Source organism: Calliphora vicina, chromosome 5 (assembly GCF_958450345.1).
Source record: "Calliphora vicina chromosome 5, idCalVici1.1, whole genome shotgun sequence".
Taxonomy (NCBI): Eukaryota; Metazoa; Arthropoda; class Insecta; order Diptera; family Calliphoridae; genus Calliphora; species Calliphora vicina.
The window spans coordinates 86,014,155-86,026,532 of NC_088784.1; the positions used below are offsets into that span (position 1 = coordinate 86,014,155).

General features: G+C 30.7%; 3 protein-coding genes across 6 annotated transcripts; 1 reads left to right on the forward strand and 2 right to left on the reverse strand.

Annotated features, from left to right (window-relative positions):
* Positions 1 to 1,584: 1,584 nt before the first annotated feature.
* Positions 1,585 to 3,315, reverse strand: Rpn8 (regulatory particle non-ATPase 8). Its single transcript, XM_065511148.1, has 2 exons — positions 2,946 to 3,315; positions 1,585 to 2,878 (listed from the first exon to the last, which is right to left on the reverse strand). Exons 1-2 carry the CDS (start codon positions 3,118 to 3,120, stop codon positions 2,040 to 2,042), a joined length of 1,014 nt encoding a protein of 337 aa, XP_065367220.1. The 5' UTR covers positions 3,121 to 3,315; the 3' UTR covers positions 1,585 to 2,039.
* A 2,439-nt stretch (positions 3,316 to 5,754) lies between these two features.
* maf-S lies at positions 5,755 to 6,687 on the reverse strand. Of its 4 annotated transcripts, none has more exons than XM_065511554.1 (3): positions 6,620 to 6,687; positions 6,381 to 6,458; positions 5,755 to 6,281 (listed from the first exon to the last, which is right to left on the reverse strand). In XM_065511554.1, the coding sequence occupies exons 2-3, from the start codon at positions 6,399 to 6,401 to the stop codon at positions 5,916 to 5,918; spliced, it is 387 nt and encodes a 128-aa protein (XP_065367626.1). In that variant the 5' UTR covers positions 6,402 to 6,458; positions 6,620 to 6,687; the 3' UTR covers positions 5,755 to 5,915. The 4 variants fall into 4 exon arrangements, with proteins under 4 accessions (XP_065367626.1, XP_065367627.1, XP_065367625.1 ...); XM_065511555.1 differs by having other exon boundaries at positions 6,399 to 6,458; positions 6,620 to 6,665; XM_065511553.1 differs by lacking the exon at positions 6,620 to 6,687 and having other exon boundaries at positions 6,399 to 6,549.
* Positions 6,688 to 7,599: 912 nt separating this feature from the next.
* dare (NADPH:adrenodoxin oxidoreductase, mitochondrial) lies at positions 7,600 to 10,294 on the forward strand. The gene is made up of 3 exons (XM_065511421.1): positions 7,600 to 7,905; positions 8,369 to 8,741; positions 9,176 to 10,294. Exons 1-3 carry the CDS (start codon positions 7,670 to 7,672, stop codon positions 10,001 to 10,003), a joined length of 1,437 nt encoding a protein of 478 aa, XP_065367493.1. The 5' UTR covers positions 7,600 to 7,669; the 3' UTR covers positions 10,004 to 10,294.
* The last annotated feature ends 2,084 nt before the right edge of the window (positions 10,295 to 12,378 follow it).

The window sequence follows — 12,378 nt, forward strand, 5'->3', positions numbered from 1 at the left end:
TTTTATTCTAAAAATCGATTTTTGGTATGAAATATGAGAGATAACAGATTGAGCTAGTTTTCCATAAAATCACAGTATTTACGAAGTTATTAACGATTTAAGATATATTAGTTTTTTTATATAAAAATCGATTTTTGGTATGAAATATGAGTGATCACAGATTGAGCTAGTTTTCCCTAAAATCGCAGTATTTACGAAGTTATTAACAATTTAAGATATTTGAGTTTTTTTATATAAATATCGATTTTTGTTATAAATATGAGTGATCACAGATTGAGTTTTCCATAAAATCGCAGTATTTACGAAGTTATTAACGATTTAAAATATATGAGTTTTTTATATAAAAATCCATTTTTGGTATGAAATATGTGTGATCACAGATTGAGCTAGTTTTCCCTAAAATCGCAGTGTTTACGAAGTTATTAACGATTTAAGATATATGAGTTTTTTTATATAAATATCGATTTTTGTTATGATATATGAGTGATCACAGATTGAGCTAGTTTTCCATAAAATCGCAGTATTTACGAAGTTATTAACGATTGAAGATATTTGATTGTTTTATACAAAAAAATAATTTTTGGTATAAAATATGAGTGATCAGTGGATCACATATACATTTTTTTTTGTCACACTCAACTAAAAGAATTTGAATTCATTCACTATTAAAGAAAATTAGGTCAGTAACTTTATTACAAACACATGTGCCCAATTCACAATTAGTGTCGTAGCGTCGTATCGTTGTATGTCGTAATTGTTTTTGTTTCGAAAAATTTGTTTGAAAAATATTTATGACATACAATGCTACAACACTACGACATCAATTGTGAATTGGGCAATGGTGATTAAATATATTTTATTTCCAAAAATAGTTTGCTTCATCGTAGAATACAGCATTTCTAATCGGAGTCATGTATTACTTCTTCAACATTAAAATAATACGACAAAATAAAATGTTCTCTTTTCATTTAATATGTATGTTATTAGAAAATGATTTAAAACTGAGACAATAATTTGTTCATGCTTGATTTAATGGCTGTAATTAAGCATAATTATGTCAAAATATCATTATTAATATGTCAAGCCTAAAAACTTTGAATGTTTACATGATAAAGAATTATAAGTTTTTAATTCTTTTTTATGCATCATTGCACTTTATTTTATGAGGAGTGAAATAAACTGGAAAAATAAAAATATATGTATGTCAATGTGTATAAAATATTTGAGACCTAACTCAGTTGTCAGAAATGTAAGTGGTGAAAATGTATTAGTAGAAAAAACTATGTTAAAACAAAAACAGCTCCCGTATGTGTAAATATTTTGAGTAATATTTTCCAGATGAATTTGTATATGTATGTCTATTTATCTATGAGACGAACCAATTCTCTAAATTTCAATTAAAATAGTGTAATCGTCTTCGCTTAAACTGTGTTAATTCATGTTAATACACTCACTCCGCATATTTTGCCTCAACGTAAAACCGTATAATACGAAAAAACCCATATCTCTAAGAAAAAAATAATTGCGTTGCCAACTAATTGTTAACTATAAAGAAAGATTTTCAAAAAAAAAAATGTTCGCATATTAAATTAAACAAACGAATTTCTTTGTTTTATTGACAATGTTTAAAATGCAACCTAAAAAGCTGGTGGTGGGGGTAATAATTTTAAATATAAGTTTAAAGCATATTTTTCTCAAACATATTTATTATTAGTTGAATAGGCTGTTTTGTTTTAAGTGTTTATTATTTATAAAGACTACGGTTTAGAAAATAGCATAGTTCCGTCGAGCGGAAGACTATTTTCCATAATATTTTTGTTGTTGTTTGTTTCTCATTTAAATATTTTCTTACAGAAATAATGGTATTTTAGTAAATTTTTTTTCTTTTGCTTCCATTTGAAATATGTTTTGTATCATGGTTTTTGACGAATAAAGAGCCTGGGAATTTGTTGTAATATGTTTAGCAAATGATGAAGTGTGTTGTGTATTCAGTCACGTTTCTTTTTACGTCTAGGCTTCTTTTTCTTTTTCCTTCTCTCCTATTTCTTACTGCTCTTGGAATTTGTATCATCCTTACTCTTGTCGGTCTTTTCCGAATCGGAACCTCCCTTTTTGTCCTTAGTATCCTTGTTTTCCTTTTCTTTGCTCTCTTTCGTCTTGTCATCGGTTTTCTTATCCTTTCCTTCTTCAGCATCACGATTGGCCAGTTTGTTGTTGATGAGATTGTGAAGGGCGATAATAGAACGAACCATGGAGGCTAAATAGACTACCAACATTTGATCATTTGTTTTGACATACATGGTCTCGGTGAATTGATCGTTTGTTAAGTCGGGCAGAAGATTGAAAATATCCTGTAGTTGATAAACAATTTGGTAATTTATGGGCATCTTGCCATCACCAACTCGTTGCAAATAACTTTTTATATCATCCAACTGATCCTTGAGACCTCGTAGACCCATTAATTGGTTGGTAATCTTTTGCGATAAACTGCCTACAGTTGTATCCTTAATGTCACGCAATAAATGCTCCACACCGACTTCTTCGGCTTCTTCTGCGCCAATTTCACTGGGAACATGCTCAAAAGTTTTGCTGGTTGGTGAACCATCATCGTGAACTTCCTCTACGGCTATATAGGCTTCTGTGGGTAAACCTAAATCTTTAGGTTTGGCATCTATAATGACTAATACAGAATTTGGACAATAGCGCCTTATCAACTCATTAATGGCAATATCATTTTGATGCAATTTGGGTCCAGTGTGGTACCAGCCCACAACACGTTCTTTGGCATTTACTTTTTTAAACATGCCATACATATTTTCCAAATAATCATGATCCAAAAACCATACAGATTTATCTTTATCATCCTCATCGAAAGGCACTAAAGAAAAAAGCAACATAAAAGTCATTCCATTGAAAATGATAGTTCTAAATAAACATAAACTTACCAGCAAAACTGTTGGATATATCCAAGACACCTTTAGACCTCCAGCATCCTAATAAAACGCCAACAACACGTTTTTGATTGCCAATCTTCCCCATACGATTGAAGTGATCCACCACGGACAACAAAACCAATGGATGAACTATTACTTTGTTTACCAAAACTTCTGATGACGGCATTTTGTTTTTTTTTTCTAAAATATCTTGCAAATAACTTGTTGACAATAATATGTTTCTAGTATTTTTGTAGTAAACTCTGTGATTGAGTAAAACTGATTTTTAACCGGAATTTGTTTGTGCAAAAATCTTTTGAAGACTTTCAATGTAAAAAATATTTTGCAAACTCCTAAATGACAGGCAGAATTTCTAAAGACATTTTGTGTTTGCGCTGTCAATGTTGGCCGCACTGACAAAACAACAAATAAAGCAGAGTTGATTCATTTTGAATATGTCAAAAACCCTATAACAACCCTGTAATTGTTATGAAGGAATTATTTTACCGTTATTAAAATAACTGCACAAAAATTGAAAATCGTTAAATTTTCTACAAAGAAATAATTTGAGAGATAATAAAAATGGATTTGTTAAAAAACTGTGAACAATCCGAGAACATTAAGGTTGAATTTAAAGAATTATTGAAGAAGTACAATGAACAATTGGTAAGTTCCATTAAAATCAAAGAGAGTCAAAATAATTCTGAAATAAATATTCTGTGTTTAATAAAATTTTATGAATTTTGAAGCACATGTCCTATCATTTTAATTGATTTTACTTTTATTTTCGTTGTTTGCAGTCAAACAGAAATAAATTCCTAAAATCCCAATTGCAAGAAAAGCAGCAAAGAAATGATGATTTGAAGGTGAAAATTAGTGAACTAGTCTATATTAATAATATAGACACTACAAAGCTAGTCACTGATGTTGTTCCGAATAAATCATTTTCCAAGATTGAAGGAGTCGTAAACAGATTTAAAACTAATATAGAGCAAGTAAACAAATTCAAAGAAACCATTAATACAAAATTCGAAGAGGAAAATAAAAGAATGCGCAAAATGTATTACGAAATTCTTAACAATAATGAGCTGGCTTTGAAGGCAAGTATAAATTTATTTTATTTTTTATACCTATCATATGTACTTTAATTTCTCGAATACTTAGCCCTATTATGAGGTAGAAGAAGCCCTAAAAGATTTAACAGAAAAAACCTGTTGCAATATTAAAAAACAAAAAGAGGACACAGAAATATTTACACAATACCTTAACGACCGGGCACAGGAGTTTCTGCAAATAAAAGAGTATATTGCTATGTTGGAGCCAATAGAAAAAGAATTAAAGTACAATTTTTATCAGTCTACCTTTTTTTTCTTTTGTATAATTTTATTTTTTTTTCTATAGGTATCAAATTAAAAAATTGAATGAAAATGTCGAGGAGAAATTAAAATCACTTAAGTTGAACTGCGTTGAAGAGACCTGTGATAAATCTCCCGAATCAAAGGAACTTCTTGACGATATAGACAATTTGAAGTCACAACTCAATAAGTAACATTCTTATAAATGTGTAATAGCATTAGTTGACAATAAAAGTATTTTGTTACAAATTTTAAATTAACATATCGATGTCCAAAGTTATTCAATTCTTAACGGACCAATTAATTACAACAATTAATCAAAACTGATCCCATTGTGATACCCAAGGGGTAAACAGCAGGGTATTTATAATACTTCCGTTGTCTCCGAGTTAAACCAACCATATTCCCTGATGATGGAGTAGATTCGTCTAAGATTCATTCTTGATAGCTCATCCAAGCATGATAGGAATAAGATTCCGAGGATGCGTTCACTCATATTTGTCCGAGCCGGGCATTGGCAGAATAGGTTATACACAGTCTCATCCTCTTCTGCATTATGACAGCTTCTACAGTAGTTGTTGTACCGCATATGTCCCATTTTACAGTGTCCTATAGTAAAGGAGACAATTAGCCTTATTTGTTCACGAAGAAATTCCCTAAGTAGATTCTTCCGGCAGGGAACATATACGGGCCAAGTCGACCTCGTAGCACAGGAAGATTTATTGGTCAACCTGTTTTGTGTAGTCTCTATTATTTCAGCTGAACAGTCATCTTGCATTTAAGAATGGAAATATCAGAAAATAGGTCGATTGCCTCGCCTTCAGCAAGTTCATCTGCTATACAATTACGCTGATTTTCATCGTGTCCAGAGACCCATATAAGCGTTATCCTAGAATGTTTCGCTATCTCATCTAGGGATACCCGGCATTCATCGGTTAAACTACATGTGAAGACACCCTCTATTTCGTTAAGGGCAGCCTTGCTATCAGTAAATATACATACATATGTATCATCAGATATTCGATAATACTTCAGCCAAGTAGCCTAAAGTAGGATTTTATCCCAAAGTTCTCAATATAAACCCTATTGCCCCTTTTAGAGCCGTCAGCCTTATGTCATCGTCAGGGGGAAGAGTCCGAGCTGCCATAAATCCCTGTTCGGGATTATACAGTTTTTTTTTTAATTTTTCCAGTTTTTGGACACTACTAACCAAAGTATAACCTACTAACAACCTAGTGACACTGTATGCATCTGTATAATTTCAGTTTTTGATTATGGTTATTTTATGAAACTACATGATCACGCAAATTTTTAGACCCCTGCGATCAAGAATGACAACTTTATTGAAGAAATTCAAACGGACGTTTAACTTTATTATTATTGATTGTATAACGTTCTTTGCTTCTCCTGAAAAAAGTGTAGTTACGTCCGTTTGCATATATAAAAATTAAAGTAAATGAATGTAATTTAGTAAATACTAATGAAGTATGTATGTATATTTTTCTTAATTCTACTAATATATAATTAATTCTAATAAACTTATCTCTAAATAAAAGTCAAATATGAAAAAAGTATAAACTTGTACTGTTATTGATCAAATTATGAAAATCATTACGAACGCCAATGCTTAGCAAGTTTCCAATTCCGGCGGTATTGGGATATCATTATGAGCTGCAAATTGTAATAAAGCGGCATATTTCTTTTTCCAGGTTTCAATTTCCCTAGCACACTGTTCATTGTCTTCGTGCATCTGTTCTAGTTCCGTCCACTCATGAGATTTTTCCGTTTCCAAAACATCTTTCTGTTCGATACGTTTAATGCGACAACTGGCTGCATAGCCACGATTTTTTAAAGTACGTCTACGTTGTTTCATGCGCACAATCTCCTCACGATTAAGACCACGCATTTTCAATGTTCGATTTAAATCACGTACAGATATGGAAACCAACTCATCATCGCTAATATCTGGTATGGGACAGGGCGATAGAGGGGCCTAAAAATCACAAATAAAAAAAATTAAAATCGATGCTTTTTCTTAAAAATTCTATGAATTTTCCAAAAAAAAAAAATGTTCGATATTGTTTGCATTTACATAAAGATCTTCAGTTACCATGGTTGATTTAATAATGTTACTCCTTGACTGTTGTTGTGTTAGATGCTGTTGTAATGGCTGTGGTTCCATTGTAATCAATAAGTTGTGTTTTTGCAAGTTGTGATGATGTGGTTGTTTTTATTTTGGTAAAAAGATAGATTATTATTGATTCTTGCTTTTTCAGTTACATAAATAAAAACAAGTATTTGTATTTTAATTATAAACAAAAATATAAATACCGTTTTTAATAGTTATTTTCTTATTTTTATCAGGTAAATAATAATTGGTCACAACAATTCACAAAAAAATTTTCACAGAATTTAGCGTAACATCAAAGTCAACAATAATAAAAAATAACGGCGTCAGAAACAAACATAGAAACCAGTGTTGGTAAACAAAACATTATAATGCAGCTATGTTGCCAGACATTCAAAAGAATTAAATTTTCCAAATACATATGTGTTTGAATAAAATTATCAAATGTTCTTTCTGTCTTAAATACTTGACAAATATTTATCATAACAATAAATGACATTTGTTGTCAAGACAAAGTTGTCTTAGCAAAAGCACTAACAATTTTGTCATAACCAAGCAATAATATTAATAAATGGAGAGACTTCAAACTACATATAAAAAAAATATCTGAGATTTTTATTAATTTAATACTACTATTTCTGTCTTTAGTGAATATATCTGAATATTTTTAATCATATATTCCTATATTCCGTGTAATTTGTTAATTCCATATTTCATAATTTTGTATTCCAGATTTTTATTTGACAGCGTTTTTATATTAAAACAAAAGTGAAGTTTTTGGTACAGAAAATAATAAAATTTTTTAGAAATGTTTTTATATATGTAGTTTTTTATATATGTAGTTTGACATTTGTGCGAGCTATTTCCATAATCAGCTGTGCTGCCGATGGCACCTTATTAAATGCACCTTGGACTGAGCGAAACCATTTTTTATATTGGTTTTTTCGTAATGTGAAATGGGGACCCTTCAAACCAATCAGCTCCATAAGAAATGTTGTGTTTTGTGTTTGACGTGAGCCAGATGAACCGGAGTATAAAGTTGAACAATCCGGCAGCATTATATCTGTGGTAATTAAACAAAAAGTGGGAACACTGCTTTCGCCTTGTTTCCCCGCTCATTTTTCCCCTTAAACAGCTGATTGCATAAATTTACAACAACAAATTTAAATTTCACTTATATTAGTTGTTTACATTTAATTAGCATTAACATATTTACGGAAATTAGAAGTTTAATTAACTTAATTTAAACTAAAATGCTACAAAGATTTATAAATAAAAGCTTAATTACACGACAAAGCTATGGACTACTAACTAAACTGAGATTTAATTTAAATCATCGTCATTTTACAAGTGGCACTACTGGACCCCGAATCTGCATTGTAGGAGCTGGACCAGCAGGTTTCTATGCGGCACAGTATATTTTAAAGACCCTGCAGGATTGTAAAGTAGATGTAATAGAAAAGTTGCCAGTACCCTTCGGTTTAGTGCGGTAAGTCTGCTTAAGGAGAACTCGTGGTTGCTGAAGTGGTTGATGAAGTTTCGGTGGTAAAAGATTTGAATATGGGATCAAATATAGCGCGAAATATATTTTGAAAATAATCTTAAATGAAAGAATACATTGTTAGTTATTATAAAACTATATTAGTTTTTTAAAATAGTACTTCCTATGCCCGCTAAATTCCATGTAGCCTGAACTGGGGGTAAGGATAAACATAAGATTGTTAGGAATACAGCCGGAAGTAGTTTTAATTTAAACATATTTAGTTAAATTAACCTGGTTTTCTTAAAAATTTCAACTTTTAGTAAATATTTCATATTTATATATAAAATTACATCATTAGTGGGTATATTTGTTTGTCTAACTTTCTTTTTTTTTATTTCTATTCTTATCTTAATGACTTTAACAATTACTTTATCTATTTTAGTACTAATTATTTTGTTGTTTTTGTTAGCTTTGGTGTTGCCCCTGACCATCCCGAGGTGAAAAATGTCATTAATACATTTACAAAAACTGCTGAGAATTCCCGCTTTAATTTTTACGGCAATGTTACACTGGGTAGAGATGTTACCTTACAACAGTTGAGGGATAACTATCATGCGGTTCTACTCACCTATGGTGCTGATCAAGATCGTGAATTGGGTTTAGAAAATGAAACCGAGTCGAATGTTTTGTCTGCTAGAAATTTTGTGGCCTGGTATAATGGCTTACCTGGAGCTGAGAATCTTAATCCAAATTTAACTGGGAAATCTGTAACGATAGTTGGTCAAGGTAATGTGGCTGTAGATGTGGCAAGAATGCTCCTGAGTTCAATAGACGATTTAAAGGTAAATTAATTCTATAGAATTTAATATTAACAGAAAGTTTGATAATGAATATTTATTTTTAAATTTACATAGTCGTCATGTCGAGTACTTTCGTCATTGATTTGAAAAATGTCTCTATCGAAAAGAATTCCACATGTTCCGATCAAATTCCACTATTATATTATAAATCCTTAAAAATCTTTTGTACAACCTAATCATTTAAAACACATGCAAACATTTATGAACACAACTTCTTCGATAAACTTTATTGGCTTTTGGGTTAAATTATTATTAACAATTTTCCGAGAATTAAAAGATTTTATTATTTCTTCCCGGGAAGGAAAAAAAGTCCTAGAAATTACAAACCTTAAATTCACTACAAAAATATTCAAATTGAAAATGGTGTTGTTAATAAGTTAGTGTATTATCTATGCTGTTTTTAAATTTTATTCCAGAAAACCGATATAACATCCTACGCTTTGGAAACGTTAGTCACCAGCAAAGTTGAACAAGTGTATTTAGTTGGTCGACGGGGACCTTTACAGGTGGCATTTACCATCAAAGAACTAAGAGAAATGTTAAAATTGCCAAATGTTACCACACAATGGAGAGCACAAGATTTTGAAGGCGTGGCCGAAGTTGTAGACAAATTGGCCAGACCTCGTAAACGTTTAACAGAATTGATGCTTAAAAGCTTAAATGAACAATCTGTGGCACAGCCACAGAATAAAAAACAATTTTTACCAATTTTCATGCGATCACCAAAACAATTAAAAGACAATCAACTTATTTTTACTGTAAACAAAATGCAGCAGGACAAAGCAATATCTACCGAAAAAGAAGAATCCATACCAGCTGACTTAATTTTAAGAAGTATTGGCTACAAATCCTCATGTGCTGATAATGGAATATGTTTTGATAACCAAACTGGACGAGTTTTTAATGAGCATGGAAGAGTTCTAAAGTCTTTAAATGATACAACAGTAGATAAAGGTTTATATGTTGCTGGTTGGTTGGGCACTGGTCCCACTGGTGTCATATTAACCACAATGAATGGTGCTTTTGGTGTAGCTAAAACCATATGTGATGATGTTTTAGCTAAAAATATTAAAACAGATGATCAGAAACTGGGTTTGCAGGATATGTTAAAAAGTCATGCGGTAGTGACTTGGCAAGGCTGGAAAAAAATTGACGAAGAAGAAAGTAAAAGAGGCTTATTGGTGGGAAAACCTAGAGAGAAAATTGTTAAAATCGAAGAAATGCTAAAAGTAGCTGGTGTGTGATAATAGCATTAAATGTTAACTAACAATGGCAGAAGGTATTTTTCTGCAGCAATAATTAAATAGAAAATTAAAGTACATTAGACTAATTGTTAAAGGGCTTTTGTTTAAGTTTTAGCCAAACTACTTCTTGAACATTTATTTTATACATTTTCAAATTAATTTGTTACATTCTCCTATAGTAATTATGTTTTTATGCATAAATTATAACACTAAAGTGTTCAAAGTTGTGAACTTAAAGTAAACTTAAGTTATTAATAATAAAAATATATATTTTTTATGTACAATCTTAAACATGTTTCGTGTATCATTATTTGTTTCTTTGTTTTAAATTAAATACAACCAAATAGTCCAGACAAATTTCTATAAACCGAAAGACCGAGCCGAACTTCAGTTGTGTTGTCAGAGGGCAACCACACATTTATGGTTGCCAATTTGGCAACAGAAAATGATAGCTGCCAGTTGCCATCTGTTATACCATTTTGGAAACTGAAAACGAAACTTTATTTAGGTTGCCATCCATAATCTGTTTTTGGTTGCTATCGTCCCGCGAAAAAAACTATTATTTCTTAAAAACCGTACTGCTCGTATACAAGTTGTCAAATAAAATTTAAACTTGTCGATACAAAACTGGAATACTGTTCACTTTTCGGATGAATCCAAGTAAAGAGCCAGAGACTGGACCCCAAGTACACAAATACCACAGTCATGTTTGGCAAGATTATGCTGTGGGGCTGTTTTCAGGGTAAGGTATGGGTCAAATTCATATCATAAAATATACTAGACTCGAATCGACTACAGATCCATTTTAAACGATGTTATGTATCCATACGAAGGAAGCTTTATAATATTTCCAAGGAGACGATGGATTCTTTAATGGTTTTAATTCATCGTCGGACAGTGGTTTAGAAACTTTTTTTTTAAATAATTCTGTATCTTGGGAACTATTGGTGATATCGTACGAAATTTCACGTAGGCGTAATGAGGGACAGTGGGTGGCCCCTCAAAGTCTCAAATTTTTTAAAAAATATCCATTTATGGTCCGAATGAGCTGAAATTTAAAATATAAATAATACTTTATTATATATCTCTATGAAATATTTAGGTTTATTTAAATTCTCTCAATCTGTTTTTTATAAATATCCACCGAGGGTCGAATATTTTTTTTAAAATCTATATTTAGTAGGGTATTCGAATTATTCGATTTTTCTCTTGTTCGAATTAAACGAATAAGAGATTTTAACTTCTTCGAATAATTCGATCACACGTTTAAAATTATTCGAATAATTTAATTTTTTTTTAAAAAAAGTAAAGAATGAAGTTTTGATGTCGGTTTTTTAATATTTTATTGTTAAAGAAAAACAAAAAATAACGTTAAAGTTAACAATTCAAGTATTGATAATGTTAAAAAACATTCGAAAACAAAGCCCATCATTAAATTTTCATCAGAAATATTCTGATCAGATTAACTCCCGAACAATCTACAAAACAATTGACTAGCAAACCCTATTGGTTTCCGTTTTGGAGCTATACTTTAAACAATTTGAGCTACTTGGACATGATCCTGAATTCAAATACAATATATAATAATTCTTTAGTAAATTAATTATTCACTATTTCAAAATTATTTATAACAAATTGTATTATACATCAAGCCTATCAACGTTGCCGAATCTTTGCTTAATAAAGTGGTCTTGGGGAATTACACAATAAAGGGAATCTGTCCAATTTGAAGTCTGGCAGTGCATGATTGACGCATTTACAAATAAGCAAAAAGTTTATTACCATGTTAAACAAAGATGTTCAAAATCATGTATATGACGAACTCTTGCAACAAAACGTTAGTTTGCAATATTTGATTTATTAAATATTTTGCAACACTTACATACGCGGTTAATAACATCACTTATATACATATATTTTAAGATCATGGCCTTCATCTATTTCAATGTAATCATTAAAAATGTCATCCTTAATATCACTTTCGACGACCGTTTCAAAATCACATTCTCCATCGCATTCAACTCCACTTTAATCTAAGTTAATATTTTGATTATTAATTGCGATTCTTCTAATATTTCGCCAGCTAAATAACAAATATTTTATTCCGTACCTTTTATTTTCATTGGTTCAAGTTATAAGTTAAAAATTTTTAAAGATTTGTTTTTAGAATTGTAACTTCTTGCTGTAATATTTATAGAAGGAGCTATCGGAACATTCATCTACAGTGATCGAAAGTCCCTTTGTCTTTAGTCATTTGTCGAATTTCAGAAACAATACAATTTTTGTTAGTAATTTTTACTTATTTAAATTTGAAATTATTATGAAACATTTTAAGCAAGCGAAAATGGCCGAATAATGGTTAAATGGTTCGAATA